Source organism: Pleurodeles waltl, chromosome 10 (genome assembly GCF_031143425.1).
Source record: "Pleurodeles waltl isolate 20211129_DDA chromosome 10, aPleWal1.hap1.20221129, whole genome shotgun sequence".
Classification (NCBI taxonomy): domain Eukaryota; kingdom Metazoa; phylum Chordata; class Amphibia; order Caudata; family Salamandridae; genus Pleurodeles; species Pleurodeles waltl.
In genome coordinates, this window is record NC_090449.1 from 19,769,035 (window position 1) to 19,790,429 (window position 21,395).

Genomic DNA, 21,395 nt, shown 5'->3' on the forward strand with positions numbered 1-21,395 from the left:
TGACTCCTTTCCAGTTTGAACCCAGCCATATGCAAATCAGTCTTGACCCTGCCCCCCATGGCAAGAGTCTAGCCTGCAACTGCCAGGACAGGTTCTCCCTGGACTAGAAACAACCATACTGGGACCATCAGCCAGGCTAGCTTGAATCTGTTGGTATAGCTAGCACGGGACCCACGTCTGGGCATACCCATCATCTTAAGAGACACTGCCCAGGCTTTTAAAAAATGTTTGTTACACTTTTTTTTTTTTTTTTTTTTTTTTTTTTTTTACACTGCCCATTTTCCTTTAAGGAAAATGAGCAGCATTAAAAACACGATTGCTTTATTTAAAAGCAATTACAGACATGTTGGTCTGCTGACTCTAAGCAATGAGTTAGGTGTGCACCTTGAACATCGAATTCACAATATTGAGGATAAAAGATCAAGAAAATAAATAGTGACAGGTAAGTCTAGACAGGTATGTTCCTACGCGGTACATATATATATTTAAGGTCAGTAGATGTGGAGTTAGAAATAGTAAATCTTTTGATATTTTTGCCCTCAATATTCTGTTCTTGATATTGTTGTACCAGGATATTGTTTCTGCCGATTTTCAGTAGCAGAATCAGTGAATCTTCGTGGGTCACAATTTGCGACCTACGTCATTAAAATTAATTTAGTAGGTTGAATTGTGACCCACTAGGCTTACGTTTTTCACAAACAAGCCGATTAGTACATCATTAGTACAATATAGGTCAATCATTATGCCCCTTCACAACCCCAAATTGCAATTTGATTATGTGTTACAAAATCACAATTTTGGATTGGTTTATATAAAAAGGCTATTTTGCAGTATCAAATGGTTCAGTTTTCCAAATTGGACTTCCTTGATTTTTTTTTTAAACACTTTATCATTAAAAAAAATACAGAACAAACACATAGCAATGCAAGTCCAGCTAATCCAATCCACAGCAAATGTATAATCATTATTTCAGGGCACAGGTATATCTGTTAACGCCGGAAACAAGGTAGACGGGCTTATGTCGCAAAAATGGCATTGCAGAACAGGAACACAAACAGTATCATAGAGAAAGGTACAGCAAGCATATTTGAAACAACTTTGTTAAAAATGAAGACAGGGCCACAGGCGCATCAATGACTTGGAGGTCGGAGGAGTAGTGACCAGTGTACACAAGTAGTCACTCAATGTCTGCCAAGTATTCCTAGATCTAGATGTTACAGGTTGTAGTGATGCATTAACGTTCACTGGTGTTATTGCAATATGTAAGGCTCATTAACCAGTTGGTAGCAGATGGCGTATGTTTGGTGCTTTCATAGGAGCACTAGCTCCCATTTGGCCAGTAAAAGTGAAATATCTGTGAGGTGCCTTATAGCTTTTGGAATATCTCGGGTGTAGCCCAGGAGGGCCATGAGCGGGTCAAGGCGGAGAGGCAATCCCACAGTACTTGATAGTTTATCATACACTTCACACCAAAAGCGCCTGATATTTGGGCAAGTGTAGGTCATGTGTGGAAAGTCAGCAAGCAGTGCACTGCACTTGGGGCAGGCAGGGGAACGGATATGATTGATGCAGATCGTGTCACTAGGTGTAATTTAAGCTCTTCTTAGGAATTTGAAATGTATTAATTTATGGCGATGGTTGAAGGAGACAAAACGGCTCTGAGCGCAGCACGCCTCCCAAATTTTCTGGGATAGGGGACATCCTAGATCTGTTTCCCAGGATTCTCTGAGTCGTACATCAGAGATAGGACGGACTTTATTAAATGCACAGTATATTTCAGAAACCAGTCAGGCTCCGGAGTCCACTGTAGCGGCCAAAGTGAGTGGGAAAAAATCAGCCAGAGCAATGTGTACACAAAGCGCTCGGCAAGCGACAAATCAGGAAGTGTTGCAGAAGAGTGGCATTTGTAAGGCGGGCATCCACTGTGCTTGAGAATATGCGTCATTTGGAAAGACATCACCCAGTGTCTGAAGATTGAGCGATTGTAAGGTTCACTGAACGAGCCCTTATTGTGTAATAGCCAAAAACAGGTTATTGCATGGCATAGGAACGTTTAAACATACATTCATTTGAAATAAAATAACTCACCCACTTCCCACCCCCTCATTGAACTGCCAAGTGAATCCCATATAACCCCCAACAGGGATAATTCCAACAGAACAACAAATATCTCAATATCAACCATAGTGGTGTAGCAACACAACTGCGAGGCACTCCCAGACAGCAAACAGGAGTGATGACATATTGGAATAAGAATGGGCAATCCATATAGGGAATCTGAAAAAGGATACAGAGCAATGGAAAATGTTATTATCATATGTAACTCAGGGAGGGCAAATCAGAACTGTGCAGAGTGTATTTACTCAAGCGGCCCATCAGTCTTAGTCCGGAGGAAACAGATCCATGCTGGAAGCGGGCCCCGCATCCATATTTTCGTGCCCTGCGGTAGCCCCTTGGGTTTATGGAACATGTTTGGAGTGTACCTTGCAGAATGAAAAGGCGTCATCGAGATTGTCAAAGTAGCGCGGCTTACCGTTCACCTCCACTCGTAGGCTGGCCGGATATATCATACCCTAGTGAAGGTCAAGGTTCCGGAGTGCTCGCTTGACTTCAGAGACCTTCCCCCTGGTGTCTTGAACATCGGGCATAAAGTCAGGAAAGAGGGACACAACAGTACCCTGATACTGTAAAGGGCCCCTTTCCCTGGCCAGACGAAGGACAGTGTCGCGGTCCCTATAAATTAGTAGACGCACAATGATGAGGCGGGCAGGTGCTCCAGGGGGAGGCCGCGGTCCCAGAGTGCATTCTGCCCTCTCCATGTTGAGGTGAAGCTGTGAAGGTCCCAGCAGCTCCACTACCAGGTCCTCGACAAACAGTTCCGATGGGGCAGTGTTAGTGGATTCAGAAATTCCGGAAATGCGCAGGTTGTTGCGGCACACTCTAGCCTCCAGGGCTTCATTTTTCACGGCTACTGCTCTTAAGCTGCCCTCCACTTTCTCAAGACGTTTCAGTAGCTTTGCTGTTCGATCTTCAATGGTAGCGATCTGTCCCTCTGCCCCTTCCAAGCGAGTCTGCTGCTTATCCAGCCTGCTCCCCATACGGTCTAACCTGGCGGTTAAGGAATCAAATCTAGTGTCAATAGCACAGAACCCAGTGTGTAATTCAACCATTAAGTCCTCTGCGCCCACTGATTGATCACGCAGGGGGCCATTGGCAGCGCCACCCTCACTCCTCAAGGGCGGTAGCCATATCAGTCTGTCTGCTTCTTGAATGAAAGCTTTCGCTGTTTTGGCCCATGTCAAAGAGAAGGCAGAGGCCACGGATAACCACCAACGCTGTACCTAGTTCACTGCGCACCAACAAACACAGTGATCGCCCAGAGCTGGGCAAGCAGCCATTGCCCAGACGTTAAACCATTGGAGGGCAACTAGTCGGGCGCACCACAGCGGCGCCAACAAGGCTGCCACTGAGCAGGAGCCTCCTGTACAAGTTGGCCCCGGTTTTGTCACAGAAGTCCAATTATTGTGTAGCTTGCACTCCACTGCCCATGGCAGCCAAGGGATAGGTAAAGCTCAGGGGCGACACTAGTGAGGCTTGCCCCAGATGCCCCACACCATAATAGCACACCAGCTGTGGGTGAGTAGGGGCCAGCGGCCCACCGCAACAAACCACACACACAGTCGCCTGCCGCAGATATCACCAGGGAGTCCCGACTAGGCTGCGCCTCCCAGGAGCCACCACCTCCGGCCCTGGGCGGCATCAGTGATCCTCCAAGGTTTGGTGGGGAGGAAAGAGGGGGGACAGCTGTCAACACTGCCGGCGCCTCCGCTCTCTAACACTGGTATCTGCACTGTAGTGGCCCATTCCGGTCGATTACCCAGGAGCGGTGGCTTTGCCAGCCCCCCCCCCCCCCCCCAAAATTGGACTTTTTATGACCACAAAAGGCCTTAGTTCATCAATGAATATTAAAACCATTTGAAAGGCATTTCATACTTTTCTTTCTGTTGCCCTCATGTTATTTATTTTAGCTGGCAAATCTAGGGTTAAGCATTAAGCAGAACAACTGAATGCTGCATATCAACTGTTTTCCTGCGTAAGGGCTAAAATAATGTAGTAATTTGGTACTCTGAATTTTAGGTATGTTATTTTTCTTTAAATTTCTATTTTCTATTGACATCAAAGTTAACAACATTTATTTGTACCCCAGGGAAGAAAAAACAGGAGAACTAGAACTTCTACGTGAACATGAGGCAGCTCCGCCCAAACTCAGGAAGGAGGCGCCAGAAAACAATAAGGAGACTGGTGAGGCGAAAGATGAGCCACCACAGCCTTCCCATGAGCAGCCTACAAAAGCCACTGAGGTGGGCAAAGCAGAGCCTTCTGAAGGTGATGCTAGTGCCCCGACAGTATCTGAAGCATCGGCCTCTCCCAAGCAGCGACGGTCCATTATCCGAGACCGAGGACCCTTGTACAGTGACCCCACCCTTCCAGAAGGCTGGACTCGGAAACTCAAGCAAAGGAAGTCTGGTCGTTCTGCTGGAAAATTCGATGTCTATTTGATAAAGTAAGTAAAGCAGCACAGTAAGTTCATCCACATTTATTGCAGACATAATTCACTTTTCAAGAGCTCTTTTTTTTTAACGGGAGCTTGCAAATTACCTGTTATATGCCCAGACCTCTGCACTTGTTAAGCTCTGTTCCGCTGTTCTTGGACTCTTAAAACCAGAAACTTAACTAATTATCTTAAGAGGAGCCCCATTTGACTATAACTATTCCCTAACCCCATCTTTTGAGTTGTTGAACCAACCATGTCCAGGATTCTTCTTCTGTGTAAAAGGCCAGAGATGAGGTTTTGAGTCTCACTATTTTAATGTCATCCGCTTAGCAACAGAAATTAACAAATTAGCAAAATTAGAGAACCACAACTGTGAACCTAATGTATTACATTTGCAAACTGTGAAAGACAAAGTGTTGAGTTGTTTTATTGACACCATAAAGCTCATCCTGCTTCGAAGACTGTTTTATCAGGGGAATTTTCAGTTTTAAAGAAAGCCCAACAATCCGGAGAGTATTTTTTTCTTTTAAACAAGAATGTACTGGTTAAATTCCACAGCCCCCAAACACTCCACCGAATGGCTAGAATTACCCATAAGAGAGGTAACCCCTTTCTTTAATGCTCCACTCACTACTAGAACATGTAAGTGCTGGCCACAAAATATGAGTTGTGTCTTTTGTCATGTTTATTCGACACAATAGAATATATAAAGGTTACATATCCAATGAACTAAATTGTTTGAGTTATTCAAAGTGGGTTAGCCATTCAAAAGGTCAGAATGACTGTTATTTATGTAGGATTTCCAAATGTATTTTTCTTCATAACATGTTCGTTAGCCTTCAAGTGTTTGGTCGAGCATGGATTTAAATCCTCTGTAGAATATACAGATTTAATACACAGCCTTTTTTAGTAGGCAAACATTCTGATGGATACAACTACCTGTGGATTCCTCACTTAATGAATACTCCCATGGTGCCAGCCTTCGACGGAAATCTTCTTCCTAGCTTCTGCACGTCGACGAGGACGTCACTCTAGCCCGCGCGACGCCGTCTGATGTCATACAGGCAATAAGAGGTCCTCGCCGACGTCAGTTCCCTTTTTTCCGTGCATTCGAAACGGTTATCTTCGAGGGAGCTACTGTTACTTTCGTAGCTACAGTGTATTTTCTGCTGCGAAGTTCTTCTCAGTGGTAATAATGTCTCAGAGGAAGTCGGGTTTCAAGCCCTGTCGAGAGTGTGGGGGCAGGATGTCCGTTACAGATCCTCACTCCGACTGTCTATGGTGTTTGAGCTCCGACCACAACGTCGTGACTTGCGATTCATGTCAGCACATGAACCCGAAGGCCCTCAAAGAACGTGAGGCTAAACTATTCATGGCGAAGTCGAAGAAAAAGGAAAAACATCATAAAAAGTCTTCTTCGCCAAGGTCTCATCGGCGTCATCGAGATTCCCGGCGCCGTAGAGATTCACGGCGTCATTCCAGCAAGGAGACTAGTTCGAGGTCGCCTTCGGCTCGGCGTCGGAGAACTTGGGAGGTCAGTCCCACGGTCCCGCCGCATCCATCGACGCCGTTGCCCTCTCTGGCGTCACCGACTTCGCTTAGACAGGCGTCTGTGATTGAGGTGATGCAGCCTCTGGTGTTGTCTCCGGCGTCGCAGACGTCGAGGCCGGCGTCGGGGTCGCCTTCGATCCAGGCACCCCAGTATCTGGCTTTTCCCACCCCTGGAGCCGATAGTACCGCATTCCTGAATGCGATGTATACCATCTTTCAACAGATGGCTCCAGGGGGTGCTCCGGCTGGTCCTTCGGGGCCTTTGGCCTTTTCATTGGGTGATCCTGCGCCTCTACGGCCGGCACCCTTTATGCCCTTTCTCCCTTTTGGGAATGTGGGCTCGGCGCCGGTGGCCGCTCCGGTGGCTTCAGAGGGATTGGCCCCAGAGGTTTCCATCCCGTCGACGTCAGGATTTCGTCCTGTGACTCCGGTGGGTCCATCGGCTCCAAGATCTCTTCGTCCTGCTCCTTCAACGGCGCCGAAGCTGCCTGTGGTGCCGGACGCGGCGTCGGATACTGCTGGAGATCGGCGCCGATCTTCGACTTCGGCGGAGGCCATGTCGACTCCGCGTATCGAGCAGAGACTACATTCGAGGAGGCGTGCTCTCCGTCTTTTGGAAGAGCAGGAGTACCAACGAGTCCTGGAGGAAGGAGAGGTTGAGGACTCTGGAGATTAATTGCATGGCCTGGATACGGCCAGTGGGCTGGATACTTCCCCTGAGTGGGACCTTACATCTCCAGGGGAGTGTACGGAGGAGGCTGCTACCTTTCACGCTGTGGTAAGGAAGGCAGCTAACTTTCTGGACCTGCCTTTGCCGGTGGCGGAGGCGAAGCAGAATTTATTGACGGAGGTATTGCATCCGGCCTCTGCTGCAGCGGAGCCTCTCTTGCCGTTTAATGAGGCTTTGCTTGATCCGGTGTTAGAGGTGTGGAAGAAGCCAGTATCTTCCTCAGCGGTTCATAGGGCTGTGGCCAGGAGATATCGAGCTGCACCATCTGACCCTGGCTTTCTTTCTAGACACCCTACGCCGGAGAGCTTGGTGATGCAAGCTTCCTGTTCATCGAAGTCAGCGCCTGGATCTTTCCCGACGGTATCTGGAGACAGGGACTCCAAGAAGCTGGATGCACAATCCAAGAAAATATTTTCATCTTGCAGTTTGGCGTTGAAGGCTACCAACGCAACTTGCATTCTGGGGAGATACATCCATGCTCTTATGGACGATATTTCATCTTCATTTACGGAGCTTCCCCAGGGACTCTTGGATGTTGTCTCGGACGCCCAGGCTGCCGCAACCCAGATTATCCAGTCTGGGCTGGACACGACTGACTCTGTGGCTAGGGCGATGGGCACGGCTGTGGTGGCAAGGAGACAGGCCTGGCTCCGTAATTCAGGGTTTTCAGCGGACGTGCAGTCGACCCTATTGGACCTCCCGTTTGATGGGGACAAACTGTTTGGAGCCAAGGCAGATTCGGCCTTGGAGCGATTTAAAGAGAGCAGGGCCACAGCCAAATCGTTAGGGCTGCAAGCTCCTTCTTCCTCTGCCTCTTCCAGGTTTTTCAGGAGGTTTCGTGGATTTGGGCGTGGCTCTTCCTCCTCTTCCTTTCGGGGGAGATTCCAGCAACCCGCCTCTTCCCACCCTTATAGATCATTTAGAGGGATAGGTAGGGCCCGCACCAGAGGAGCCTCTCAACAGCACTCTGCCTCTTCCTCGTCCTCTGGAGGGGTGCAGCAGGGAAAGCAGCCTTAGGCTTCCACCATTTCCCTCTCACTCCTCTCCTGTAGGGGGAAGGTTACGGCATTTTCTCCACAAGTGGGAGACTATTACAACGGACACTTGGTTCATCAGTGTTGTGGGAAAAGGCTACACCCTTCCCTTTCGGGAGTTTCTGCCCCCCATCCCGCCCCGCCCATCTTATTGTTCAGAAGAACACCTCCTGTTGCTAGAACAGGAGGTTCAAGTCCTCCTTTCAAAGGGCGCGGTGGAGTTGGTCCCAGAGCAGGAAAGGGGTCGAGGTTGTTACTCAAGGTACTTCCTGATTCCCAAGAAGGATGGTCGGTTGAGACCGATCCTGGATCTGAGGATCTTGAATTGGTTCCTCAGACAGGAAAAGTTGAAGATGCTGACCCTAGCACAGGTGCTTTTGGCGTTGATCAAAGAAGATTGGATTGTGTCTGTCGACTTGCAGGACGCTTATTTTCATATCCCGATACTCAAGTCGCACAGGAACTATCTCCGGTTTGTGGTAGGGTCGCAGCACTATCAGTTTGCGGTCCTCCCGTTTGGTCTTACTTCAGCACCTCGAGTTTTCACGAAGGTGATGTCGGTGGTTGCGGCAGAGCTCAGAAGGAAGGGGATAGCAGTATTCCCTTACTTGGACGACTGGTTGATCAAAGCCAAGTCTCCGGAGCTTGTGGTGCATCATCTGCAGTCAACAACCCAGTTGTTGTTCGACCTGGGCTTTTCGGTGAACGTGCCCAAATCTCACCTGTAGCCCTCTCAGCGCCTCCTGTTCATAGGGGCAGTACTGGATACAACATTGAATCGAGCCTTTCCTCCGCCTAAGCGGGTTCAAGACATTCAGGCATTGGTTCCAATGTTTCAAGGTGGAGCGGTCATTCCAGTCCTCAAGGTCCTTCGTCTGCTCGGTCTGTTTGCCTCCTGCATACTGTTGGTCACGCATGCTCGCTGGCACATGAGGGCTCTTCAGTGGTGCCTCCGAAGGCAGTGGTCTCAACACAAAGGAGATCTAGAAGGTGCGGTCAAGATCTCCAGAGATGCTGCTGTGGATTTGAAGTGGTGGATTGCAAGCAACAATCTTTCACAAGGAAAGCCGTTCGCGCAGTCGCCACCAGTGGCCACGGTCATAACGGATGCTTCCACTCTAGGGTGGGGAGCTCATCTGGGGGATCTGGAGATCAAAGGACTTTGGTCTCCAGAGGAACAGATGTTTCATATCAATCTGTTAGAGTTACGGGCTGTACGTCTGGCTCTCAAGGCCTTCCTCCCTTCCCTTCGTGGTCAGTCGGTACAGGTCCTGACGGACAATACTACCACGATGTGGTACATAAACAAACAGGGAGGAGTAGGGTCGTACCTTCTCTGCAGAGAAGCTCTTCGACTATGGTCCTGGGCAAAGGACCATCAGATTTGCTTGGTAGCAAATCATCTGGCCAGGGTCTTGAATGTACGTGCGGACAGTCTCAGTCGCCAATTCTCGGCCGACCACGAGTGGCGTCTCCATCCAGATCAAGTCCGTTTAATCTTCCAGATGTGGGGGTTTCCTCGGATAGATCTGTTTGCCACTCTGGAGAACGCGCATTGTCCGTTATTCTGCAGCCTCCAGTATCCGGTGCAGGGAGCATTGGGGGACGCGTTTCTGATAACCTGGTGCGACCAGTTGCTTTACGCATTTCCCCCCATACCCTTGATTCCTCAAGTGTTGAGGAAGATTCGCCAAGACCGGGCCCAAGTCATCTTAATAGCTCCGGATTGGCCAAGGAGGGTGTGGTACTCCGACCTTCTCCAACTCTCGCTGTGCCCTCCGCTCCGTCTCCCTCTCAGGGTAGACCTCCTCTCGCAGTCGCAGGGGCAGGTTTTACACCCCAACCTCCAGAGTCTACACCTACATGCCTGGAGATTGAACGGGGCAACCTGAGTTCCTTCTCTCTCCCGCCTGATGTAGTGGATGTTATAATAGCGGCCAGGCGACACTCCACTAAATCTATCTACGCTAATAGGTGGTCTAAATTTGTTATGTGGTGTGGAGAGAGACAGATTGATCCCTTACATGCTCATCTGTGGACGTTTTGTCTTTTGCTCTGTCTCTAGCGCAGAAAGGTTGTGCAGTGGCTACCATTAAGGGTTATTTGTCGGCTTTGTCAGCCTTCATTTGTCTTCCAGACCAACCATTGTTATTTAAATCCCCTATTGTTCTCAGATTCTTGAAAGGTCTTCTAAATAAATATCCTCCAAAACCATTCGTTATGCCTCAATGGGATTTGTCGTTGGTCCTTACTTTCCTTATGGGGTCCCCTTTTGAGCCTATGCATTCTTGCCCCTTAAGGTATTTAGTTATTAAAACAGTCTTCCTGGTGGCTATAACATCTGCAAGGAGAGTGAGTGAGTTGCAAGCCTTATCGGTAAAACCCCCTTATACAACTTTTTATGGGGATAAGGTGGTGTTGAGGACCAAGGCTGCTTTCCTCCCGAAGGTTGTTTCACCTTTCCATTTGGCCCAGACAATTACTTTGTCCACGTTCTATCCTCCGCCTTATCCTTCTAAGGAGGAAGAGAGACTTCATCGCTTGGACCCAAAGAGGGCGTTAAGCTTCTTCATTGATAGAACGAAGGATTTCAGGCTGGAGGAGCAGCTGTTCATCGGATACGTGGGCAAGAGGAGAGGAAAGGCAGTCCACAAGAGAACACTCTCCAGGTGGGTTGTTCTTTGCATTAAAATCTGTTACTCTTTAGCAAAGAAGGATTCTCCTGATGGCATTAGAGCTCATTCCACCAGTCGGCCACTTCGGCCTTGGCCAGGGGTGTTCCTGTGGTCGACATCTGCAAGGCCGCAACTTGGTCGTCCCTTCACACTTTTGCAAAACATTACTGTCTGGACTCTGAGGTCAGAAGGGACGGCCATTTTGCACTGTCAGTGCTGCAGGATTTCTTGGTTTGACCATTTCGGCACCCACCACCGGGCGTGGTACTGCTTTGGGACTCTATTCATTAGGTGAGGAATCCACAGGTAGTTGTATCCATCAGAAGAACGAGTTACTTACCTTCGGTAACGACTTTTCTGGTGGATACATTAGCTACCTGTGGATTCCTCACGGTCCCACCCGCCTCCCCGTTGCCTTTCTGGTCTTACCAAGTAATCCTTGAGTGAGCTCCTCTTGGTCTTCAAGGCTGCAATAGATTTTGTATATATGGATACTTGTATATATATAAATATATATATATGTATATATCTTTTTGTATATACATGATTTGCATATATTTGTTTGTTTGATTTAAAAAAAAAAAAAAGAGTTATATTAAATCTACAGCCATTTTATTGCAATGTTGTGTGATTTACAATGTTATGGGATGTTGCCTTGCTCTTTCATTGCATTGGGTTATTATTCTCATGCATGTAAAAAAAATGTTGGTACTGACGTCGGCGAGGACCTCTTATTGCCTCTGTATGACGTCAGACGGCGTCGCGCGGGCTAGTGTGACGTCGACGTGCAGAAGCTAGGAAGAAGATTTCCGTCGAAGGCTGGCGCCATGGGAGTATTCATTAGGTGAGGAATCCACAGGTAGCTAATGTATCCACCAGAAAAGTCGTTACCGAAGGTAAGTAACTCGTTCTTTTGGGAGCTAGGACAGAAAAATAGAAATCTTTGCAAGACCTGAAAACTAATTCATTCTGTATAACATGAGAACAATAGGATTCTAATCAGGAATTAGGAAATTATACATTTGTTTGCTTAGTATTGTAGTAAATGTTACTGTGCTGGGAGAGTAATAACAGTGATAAAAGTTACTCATTATTTGAAAAGTTTTATGTGCCTATGTTTACACGAGACAAGGATGTGTGTGTTTAAATATACACACCTCTGTGTGTGTGTGTGTGTGTGTGTGTATATATATATATATATATATAAACAGCTTATAGAAGGCTATATTTGTCAAATGTTCGGCCAATCACTTTAGAAAAGAAACCAGTTTTAAACGCAGAAAGATAGTCACTATAAACAATCCAAAGACAAGAAAACGTTCATAAATCTTTTTTAAAGGAAGGGTAAGAAAAACTAAGGTATCTATGGTCTAGTTGGCTAAGGACTAAAAGGCTGGGAATAGCTTACCATTAGAGAGAAACAACAACGCACTTGTTCATGGTCAAGGTGCATCATTTCAAATGTGGGGCCATTAACAGTATGATCACCAAAGAGGGCTGATTAGATGTCGACGTCTTTGAAGTTCACATCACACACAGTATCGATCTTGAGGAGGCATGTCCAGGAAATGCTTCTCCTAGTAGGTCCTTCTAGTGTGTGCAGTTTGGGATTTAACCCACTGCACAACGTTCTGCCAAAAGGAACCCATTCAGTTTTGTTTTTATAAAGGGATATTCTAATTTTAAAGGACTGTGTCAAATTAACATGAACTTCCCACATATAAGGGAATTTGTATTCTGAATAGGATTGCATTAATGAGAGGCATTCTAGTAATACGTAGCCACTCATAAGCTACATTGTTTTATTCTGGTTTTCAACTCATTGGAAAGATCACTTAAATTGAAGTATGGGAAAGTTATTCTCTTACACCTTCCGACAGCCTCATGCATCGAACATGTTCAACATGAACACTGTTGTTTGGGTTCAATCAATTCCTGTCTCATGTTCCAAATTTGTTTTTTTCAAGCTTAAGTAAATAGCTACAATTGTAGAGCAGTCGTTGATGTAAATTTATACATCTCCATGACTGCATGAATTTTTCAGTTTTGCATCTTCTTTAGGAGAGTAGTCTACATGTAAGCAACTTCAAAATTAGTAGATTTCGTTTTATCCAGTTTATTAAATCACATTATAAGTCAACAGTAGTCTAGTTGCCAAATCATTTACCAGGTGTGTGATACTCTTTTATTGTTCACAGCCCAGGATTAACCTTCCGTGACTCTCTGGGAGTGAAAGGGAGCTACGCCTGCCTCCCTTAACCACTGACTCTCCAGTATCTCACCTAGTTTTACTCCCTTCTTGCAATCTAAAATGCCATCTTACTCTGTGGCCATCTACGTTAACATCTTGGGCTTCTCTGCCTTCTGAGAATTTTGGCGTTCATGTGAAGGGGAGGTTCAGGGGGCAAGGAGGGGTGTAGGGGAAGCAAAGCATGTACATCTGCTACCTGAATTGCACTATGTGAAACCAGAAAACCTGAGTTTAGTACCAGGTTCCCCATTTCACCGAATTGTGTGATCCTAGGCAATTGTTTTATTTCACATTCCCTCCTTTCTCTTCATTATCACACATAAGAATACGCCCAAATACTTAATTTCAGGATGTGTGCTGTATCAACCTACTCCTGTGTTAGATTTAATAAACTATAATATTGTTCATGTATAACAGAAAACCAGGGCACTCAAAGAGTGCAAATAATAACAGACTTGCTTCTTAGTTCACTATTGGTATTGTTGTCAGGGTGAAAGAATAAATGTTTCTAAATTCATGTTTGAAAACTCTCTATAGAAACAAATACTTCTCAATTCACCTGTGTAATCTGATGTACTAAGGTGAAAAGATTCTGCTTGATAATGAAATACACTTTTTGAATCTTGAAGAGACATAATCATATTTTTACACTTTTGCTTTATCAGTGTTCTTATAGTTAAGCGGTGCAGGACAACCTAGTTACTTCCTTTCTTTAACTTCAATTATCTTTAAATAAAGTTTTGCCTGTTTATGTAGCACCTTTTGAAAGTTATTGCTGAGTAGTGTAAACAGCAGCACCCAGAGCTGCTGTTGACCAGGGGCCTGCATGTAAAGGTCAGAAGGGCCGCATGGGGCCCCCGGGCCGTACTTACAGTATCACCAACTACAGGAACCTATTTGCCTCTCTCTCAAAAAGAACATTTGAGTATATTTAGTAACCCGAATTGCATGTGGTGAAGCTGTGGTCAGATTCTAATCGCTGCATACTATAACCCTCATGAACCAACACTGACATCAGTCACACTGAGTTTAGAGCCTGATTCCAGAGGTCACACGGGAAAACATGTTCCTATAAATGTGTAAGTTGTAGACAAAATTGTTGAAAAAACTAAGTAAAACTTTGTTGAGCCCTTGTTCCACAGTTTGGTGCTTTGTAGAAAAAGAATTTGTCACTAGCACAGGAGGCATCAGCGTAGCTCCACAGAGTTGCTATGGTGCGGCCTAGGACCTGATTGGAAGTATTTTCGAGATCAAGCCTGACGTTGGGAACATTTTTATGATAAAGAACCTGCACAAAGAGAAATTAGTTAGAATGAAATGGTGTTTCACTAGATGGCACATGTATCACAAATTATTTTTATGAACCTAAACAGGAAGCTAAGAACACCTGTCTGACTGTTATGTTGGTCAGTACCTTTTGGGCATCTGTGTGAAGATTTATTGAGTCATTCTCTGTGTTTTATGATAGGACTAGTGGTATGTTTAGTAATGTGTCCCTGCAAGGTGTCACTACACTCATTGTGCCCTGTGGTGCTATTGTTGATGATTCAAATGGTAGCCGTGAGTCTGGAGAGTGAATGTGATGCAGAAGCTCCATGTTCTGTAGCATGAGTACCTGTAAGGTTAAATTACTAAAAGACACTATTTAGAGTAAGATCACCTCGTTCTTTAGTATGTGCCTGTTTCAACAATTGGAACACTTAATACGCAATATATATTTTCAAGGGAGCAAAATGTGTAGCATGTCCAAATGCAGAGAAGCCTTCACAAAAGTTTATCACACGTGAGGTTGCCCAAGTTTAGGCTATTTACAAAACAAAAAAATACTTTCTCAAAACTACATTCTTCAGTATTGGATCTTTCATAGATTCACATGCTTGAATCATTCCCCGTCATCGAAGTGGGAGTCCCACTGTAACATAATAAAGCAGTATATATATATATGTTCGATGGCATGTGTAGCTGCAGATACACATGCTGTGCACATCCCGCCATCTGGTGTTGGGCTCGGAGTGTTACAAGTTGTTTTTCTTCAAAGAAGTCTTTTCGAGTCACAAGACCGAGGGACTCCTCCCATTTCGACTCCATTGCGCATGGGCGTCGACTCCATCTTAGATTGTTTTTTTTCCGCCATCGGGTTCAGACGTGTTCCTTTTCGCTCCGTGTTTCGGGTCGGAAAGTTAGTTAGAATCTCGGAAAAATCGTCGGTATTGTTTGCGTTCAGTATCTGGTTAGTTACAACAGATCGACACCGAGTTAAGAAGAGCTCCGGTGGCCCTACGGGTTTTTTTTCGATCCCCGTCGGGGCCTGGTCGGCCCGGCCACGTGTCTCTTCAAGGCTGATGGAACGGACCCCATTCCGCTTCTGTCCAAAATGCCATAACAAGTATCCATATACAGATCAACACCTGGTCTGTAACTTGTGTTTGTCACCAGAACACAAGGAGGATACTTGTGAGGCCTGTCGAGCGTTTCGGTCCAGGAAAACACTCAGAGACCGAAGAGCAAGAAGACTGCAAATGGCGTCGGCGCCGACAAGACAAGGGCGTTTCGAGGAGGAGGAAGAAACATTCTCCACCCAGGATTCGGACTCTGAGGAGATCGATCCCGAAGAAACGCCGAAAACCGTGAGTAAGACGTCAAAACAAAACTCACGAAAAGACCGCTAAAGCCCAGGGGACGCCACCGCCAACAGGCCATGGCTTAACCCGAAAAATAGGTGACCGTCCATCGGCACCGAAAAAGGGCGAGCTGGTGTCGAAGTCATCCGACTCCGGTCGAGATACCGGCACACAGCAATCTCGGGCCCGAGAGAGTGGCTCCGAGAAGATTCGGCATTGAGACAGCGGCACCGAAATGGGTCGGCACCGAGAGGGCACGACGCCTAAAGTAAAGAAGGTTTCATTGGAGCCGAAAAAAGCAGCCGAAAAGGTTTCGTACAGAAACATCGGGCCTCGGAACCGAAAATAAGTTCCTATTCAGATGAACAAGGACTGTCCTCACAAATGAAGACACACAGATTTGGACAAGAATTAGACAATAGAGCCAGATCACACACAAAGGCGGCTCTTTATTCAAAAAGATACGGGGAAGATCAGCACTCTTCCTCCAATCAAAATGAAACGTAAACTTGCCTTCCAAGACAAGGACAAACAGCCACACGCAAAGGTGGCTAAACAAGTAACACCACCACCATCCCCACATCACTCTCCGCAACCATCACCGGTAGCCACTCCACCAATGATGCAATCCCCAACTCATCCAGGAATGAATCAAGATGACCCTGGCGCATGGGACCTTTATGACGCACCAGTGTCAGATAATAGTCCTCAATGCTATCCAGCGAGACCATCGCCACCAGAGGATAGTACAGGCTACGCTCAAGTAGTATCGAGAGCAGCAGCATTTCACAATGTCAGCCTTCATTTAGAACCCATTGAAGATGACTTTCTTTTTAATACACTGTCGTCTACACACAGTCAATATCAGAGTCTTCCGATGTTACCCGGAATGCTAAAACACTCCAAACAAGTGTTTGAGGAGCCTGTCAAAGGGAGAGCCATTACTCCAAGAGTAGATAAAAAATATAAACCGCCACCAACAGACCCAGTGTACATCACACAACAGCTAACACCAGACTCTGTTGTAGTTGGAGCAGCGCGCAAAAGAGCCAACTCTCATACTTCAGGAGATGCACCACCTCCAGATAAAGAAAGTAGAAAATTCGATGCTGCAGGCAAAAGGGTGGCGGCACAGGCAGCAAACCAGTGGCGTATTGCAAATTCGCAAGCTTTGTTAGCCAGATATGATAGGGCCCATTGGGATGAGATGCAACACCTTATTGAACATTTACCAAAAGAGTTCCAAAAAAGAGCACAGCAAGTGGTAGAAGAGGGACAGAGTATCTCCAATAATCAGATACGGTCAGCAATGGATGCTGCAGACACAGCTTCTAGAACTGTCAACACAGCAGTAACAATAAGGAGACATGCATGGCTGCGTACATCAGGATTTAAACCAGAGATACAGCAAGCTGTGCTGAATATGCCATTCAACGGACAGCAGTTGTTTGGGCCGGAGGTGGACACTGCAATAGAAAAACTCAAGAAAGACACTGACACGGCCAAAGCCATGGGCGCACTCTACTCCCCGCAGAGCAGAGGCACATTTCGAAAGACACAATTTCGAGGGGGGTTTCGAGGGCAGACCACAGAAGCCACAACCTCACAAACAAAGCCCACTTACCAGAGCCAGTATCAGCGGGGAGGTTTTCGGGGACAATATAGAGGAGGACAATTTCAAAGAAATAGAGGAAAGTTCCAAAGTCCCAAAACTCCTCCAAACAAACAGTGACTTCAAGGTCACAAATCCCCAACACATAACACCTGTGGGGGGGAGACTAACCAAGTTTTACAAACATTGGGAGGAAATAACAACAGACACTTGGGTCTTAGCAATTATCCAGCATGGTTATTGCATAGAATTTCTCAAATTCCCTCCAAACGTCCCACCGAAAACACACAGTATGTCAAAACAACATATAGATCTTCTAGGACTAGAAGTTCAGGCATTGCTACAGAAAGAAGCAATAGAATTAGTACCAATACAACAATTAAACACAGGAGTTTACTCACTGTACTTTCTAATACCCAAGAAAGACAAGAGTCTGAGACCTATACTAGATCTCAGAACATTAAATACCTACATCAAATCAGACCACTTTCACATGGTTACTTTACAAGACGTAATCCCACTGCTCAAACAACAAGACTACATGACAACACTAGACCTAAAGGATGCATATTTCCATATACCAATACATCCTTCACACAGAAAGTACCTAAGGTTTGTATTCCAAGGGATACATTACCAATTCAAAGTGTTGCCATTCGGAATAACAACTGCGCCAAGAGTTTTTACAAAATGCCTAGCAGTAGTAGCTGCACATATCAGAAGGCAGCAAATACATGTGTTCCGGTACCTGGACGATTGGTTAATCAAAACCAACACGCTAAGACGGTGTTCACAACACACAAAATATGTCATAGAAATCCTACACAAACTAGGTTTCTCAATCAACTACGCAACGTCACACCTTCTGCCGTGTCAAACACAGCAATACTTAGGAGCAACAATCAACACAGCAAAAGGGATGCCACTCCAAGTCCACAAAGAGTTCAAACATTTAACAATGTAATACAGGCCATGTATCCAAAACAAAGGATACAAGTCAAAATGATAATGAAACTACTAGGCATGATGTCTTCATGCATAGCCGTTGTCCCAAATGCAAGGTTGCACATGCGGCCCTTACAACAGTGCCTAGCATCACAATGGTCACAAGCACAGGGTCAGCTTCTAGATCTGGTGTTGATAGACCGCCAAACATACATCTCGCTTCAATGGTGGAACAGTATAAATTTAAACCAAGGACGGCCTTTCCAAGACCCAGTGCCACAATACGTGATAACGACAGATGCTTCCATGACAGGGTGGGGAGCACACCTCAATCAACACAGCATCCAAGGACAATGGGACATACAGCAAAGACAGTTTCACATAAATCACTTAGAACTGTTAGCGGTATTTCTAGCGCTGAAAGCATTTCAACCCATAATAACCCACAAATACATTCTTGTCAAAACAGACAACATGACAACAATGTATTACCTTAACAAACAGGGAGGGACACACTCAACACAGTTGTGTCTCCTAACACAGAAAATATGGCATTGGGCGATTCACAACCACATTCGCCTAATAGCACAATTTATTCCAGGGATTCAGAATCGGTTAGCAGACAATCTCTCTCGGGATCACCAACAAATCCACGAATGGGAGATTCACCCCCAAATACTGAACACTTACTTCCAAATTTGGGGAACCCCACAAATAGATCTATTTGCAACAAAGGAAAACTCAAAATGCCAAAACTTTGCATCCAGGTACCCACTACATCAGTCTCAGGGCAACGCGCTATGGATGAACTGGTCAGGGATATTTGCGTACGCTTTTCCCCCCTCTCCCACTCCTTCCATATCTAGTAAACAAGTTGAGTCAAAACAAACTCAAACTCATACTAATAGCACCAACATGGGCAAGACAACCTTGGTACACAACACTACTAGACCTTTCAGTAGTACCTCATGTCAAACTACCGAACAGACCAGATCTGTTAACACAACACAAACAACAGGTCAGACATCCAAATCCAGCATCGCTGAATCTAGCAATTTGGCTCCTGAAATCCTAGAATTCGGACACTTAGACCTCACACAAGAATGTATGGAGGTCATAAAACAAGCTAGGAAGCCTACCACTAGACACTGCTATGCAAATAAGTGGAAAAGATTTGTTTATTACTGCCATAATAATCAAATTCAACCCTTACACGCATCTGCAAAAGATATAGTAGGATACTTACTACATTTCCAAAAGTCAAAACTAGCCTTCTCTTCCATAAAGATATCTTACTGCAATTTCAGCTTACCTGCAAATTACGCACTCAACTTCATTATTTAGGATACCAGTCATAAAAGCGTTCTTGGAAGGCCTAAAGAGAATTATACCACCAAGAACACTACCAGTTCCTTCATGGAACCTCAACATTGTCTTAACACGACTCATGGGTCCGCCTTTTGAGCCCATGCACTCTTGTGAAATGCAATACTTAACGTCGAAAGTTGCATTTTTGATTGCCATCACATCTCTAAGAAGGGTGAGTGAAATTCAAGCATTTACCATACAAGAACCATTTATTCAAATACACAAGAATAAAGTAGTTCTACGGACAAATCAAAAATTTTTACCAAAAGTTATTTCACCGTTCCACTTGAATCAAACGGTAGAATTACCAGTGTTCTTCCCACAGCCAGATTCTGTAGCTGAAAGAGCACTACATACATTAGACATTAAAAGAGCGCTAATGTACTACATTGACAGAACAAAACTAATTCGAAAAACAAAACAATTATTTATTGCTTTCAAAAAACCTCATACAGGAAATCCAATTTCTAAACAAGGCATTGCTAGATGGATAGTTAAGTGTATTCAAACCTGCTATCTTAAAGCAAAGAGAGAACTGCCTATTACACCAAAGGCACACTCAACCAGAAAGAAAGGTGCTACCATGGCCTTTCTAGGAAATATTCCAATGACCGAAATATGTAGGGCAGCAACATGGTCTACGCCTCATACATTTACCAAACACTACTGTGTAGATGTGTTAACTGCACAACAGGCCACAGTAGGTCAAGCTGTACTACGAACATTGTTTCAAACAACTTCAACTCCTACAGGCTGAACCACCGCTTTTGGGGGAATAACTGCTTACTAGTCTATGCACAGCATGTGTATCTGCAGCTACACATGCCATCGAACAGAAAATGTCACTTACCCAGTGTACATCTGTTCGTGGCATTAGTCGCTGCAGATTCACATGCGCCCACCCGCCTCCCCGGCAGCCTGTAGCCGTTTAAAAGTTGATCTTGAACATTTGTAAATTTGTAAATATATTACTTTAAACTTCATTATGTACATACGTATTCACTCCATTGCATGGGCACTATTATTAGTATACACAACTCCTACCCCACCCTCTGCGGGGAAAACAATCTAAGATGGAGTCGACGCCCATGTGCAATGGAGTCGAAATGGGAGGAGTCCCTCGGTCTCGTGACTCGAAAAGACTTCTTCAAAGAAAAACAACTTGTAACACTCCGAGCCCAACACCAGATGGCGGGATGTGCACAGCATGTGAATCTGCAGCGACTAATGCCACGAACAGATGTACACTGGGTAAGTGACATTTTCCATATATATTTATATATCACTCTCATAGGGTATAATGGCAATGAAAAGGTCAGTTTAATAGCCTATCCATTTCCTTTTATATAAATAAAGGACCAAACTTGAACTATAACCAACCAGGCACCAGCACCCTCTAGGACACTCCCAACAGAGGGTCTAGTGTTCTAGAGGGTGCTGTCGCCTGATTGGTTATAGTTCAAGTTTGGTCCTTTTTTTTTTTTCTTCAATTTATAAAAGGACATGGATAGGCTATTAAACTGACCTTTTCATTGCCATTATATCCTATGATAGTGATATATAAATTGCTTTATTAAGTTACCGGGGACTCCCATCTCGACGACAGGGAATGATTCAAGCATGTGAATCTATGAAAGATACCAATACTGGAGAACTGCAGTTACAGGTAAGTTGCGTATTTTCTTACATCACGTATTACACAAACTGCTAATTAACATACCCAATTAATAAGGAAAAGAGCAGCCTTATAGACTTTAAATTAGAAGAACAGTTAGCCCTTTAAGAGTAAAGGGGCTTCAGATTCCCATGATCCCTTGCACCAACAGTTGCTTTAGAGAATCAGTTCATTTTTCCAGTTTGTGTGAGTGGAATACTGCAACACTGGGTGTTTTTTCACCTTATTTCACTTGATTTCTGAGGGACTATTTTTCTTCTTTTTTCATGTTCACTTACCATGTTTAAAAACGTAAGGCCTGATTTCAAGTTTGGCGGAGGGATTACTCCGTCACAAACATGACGGATATCCCATCCACAGTATTACAAGTTTCATAGG

General features: G+C 45.2%; 1 protein-coding gene across 2 annotated transcripts in view; it reads left to right on the forward strand.

Moving 5' to 3' along the window:
- Positions 1-21,395, forward strand: part of MECP2 (methyl-CpG binding protein 2) — a 266,084-nt gene that overhangs the window by 206,530 nt on the left and 38,159 nt on the right. For both annotated transcript variants that reach the window (XM_069209460.1, XM_069209458.1), the window contains exon 2: positions 4,208-4,564. In XM_069209460.1, coding sequence (XP_069065561.1) covers positions 4,208-4,564 — 357 coding nt within the window. The remainder of the gene's footprint in view (positions 1-4,207; positions 4,565-21,395) is intronic.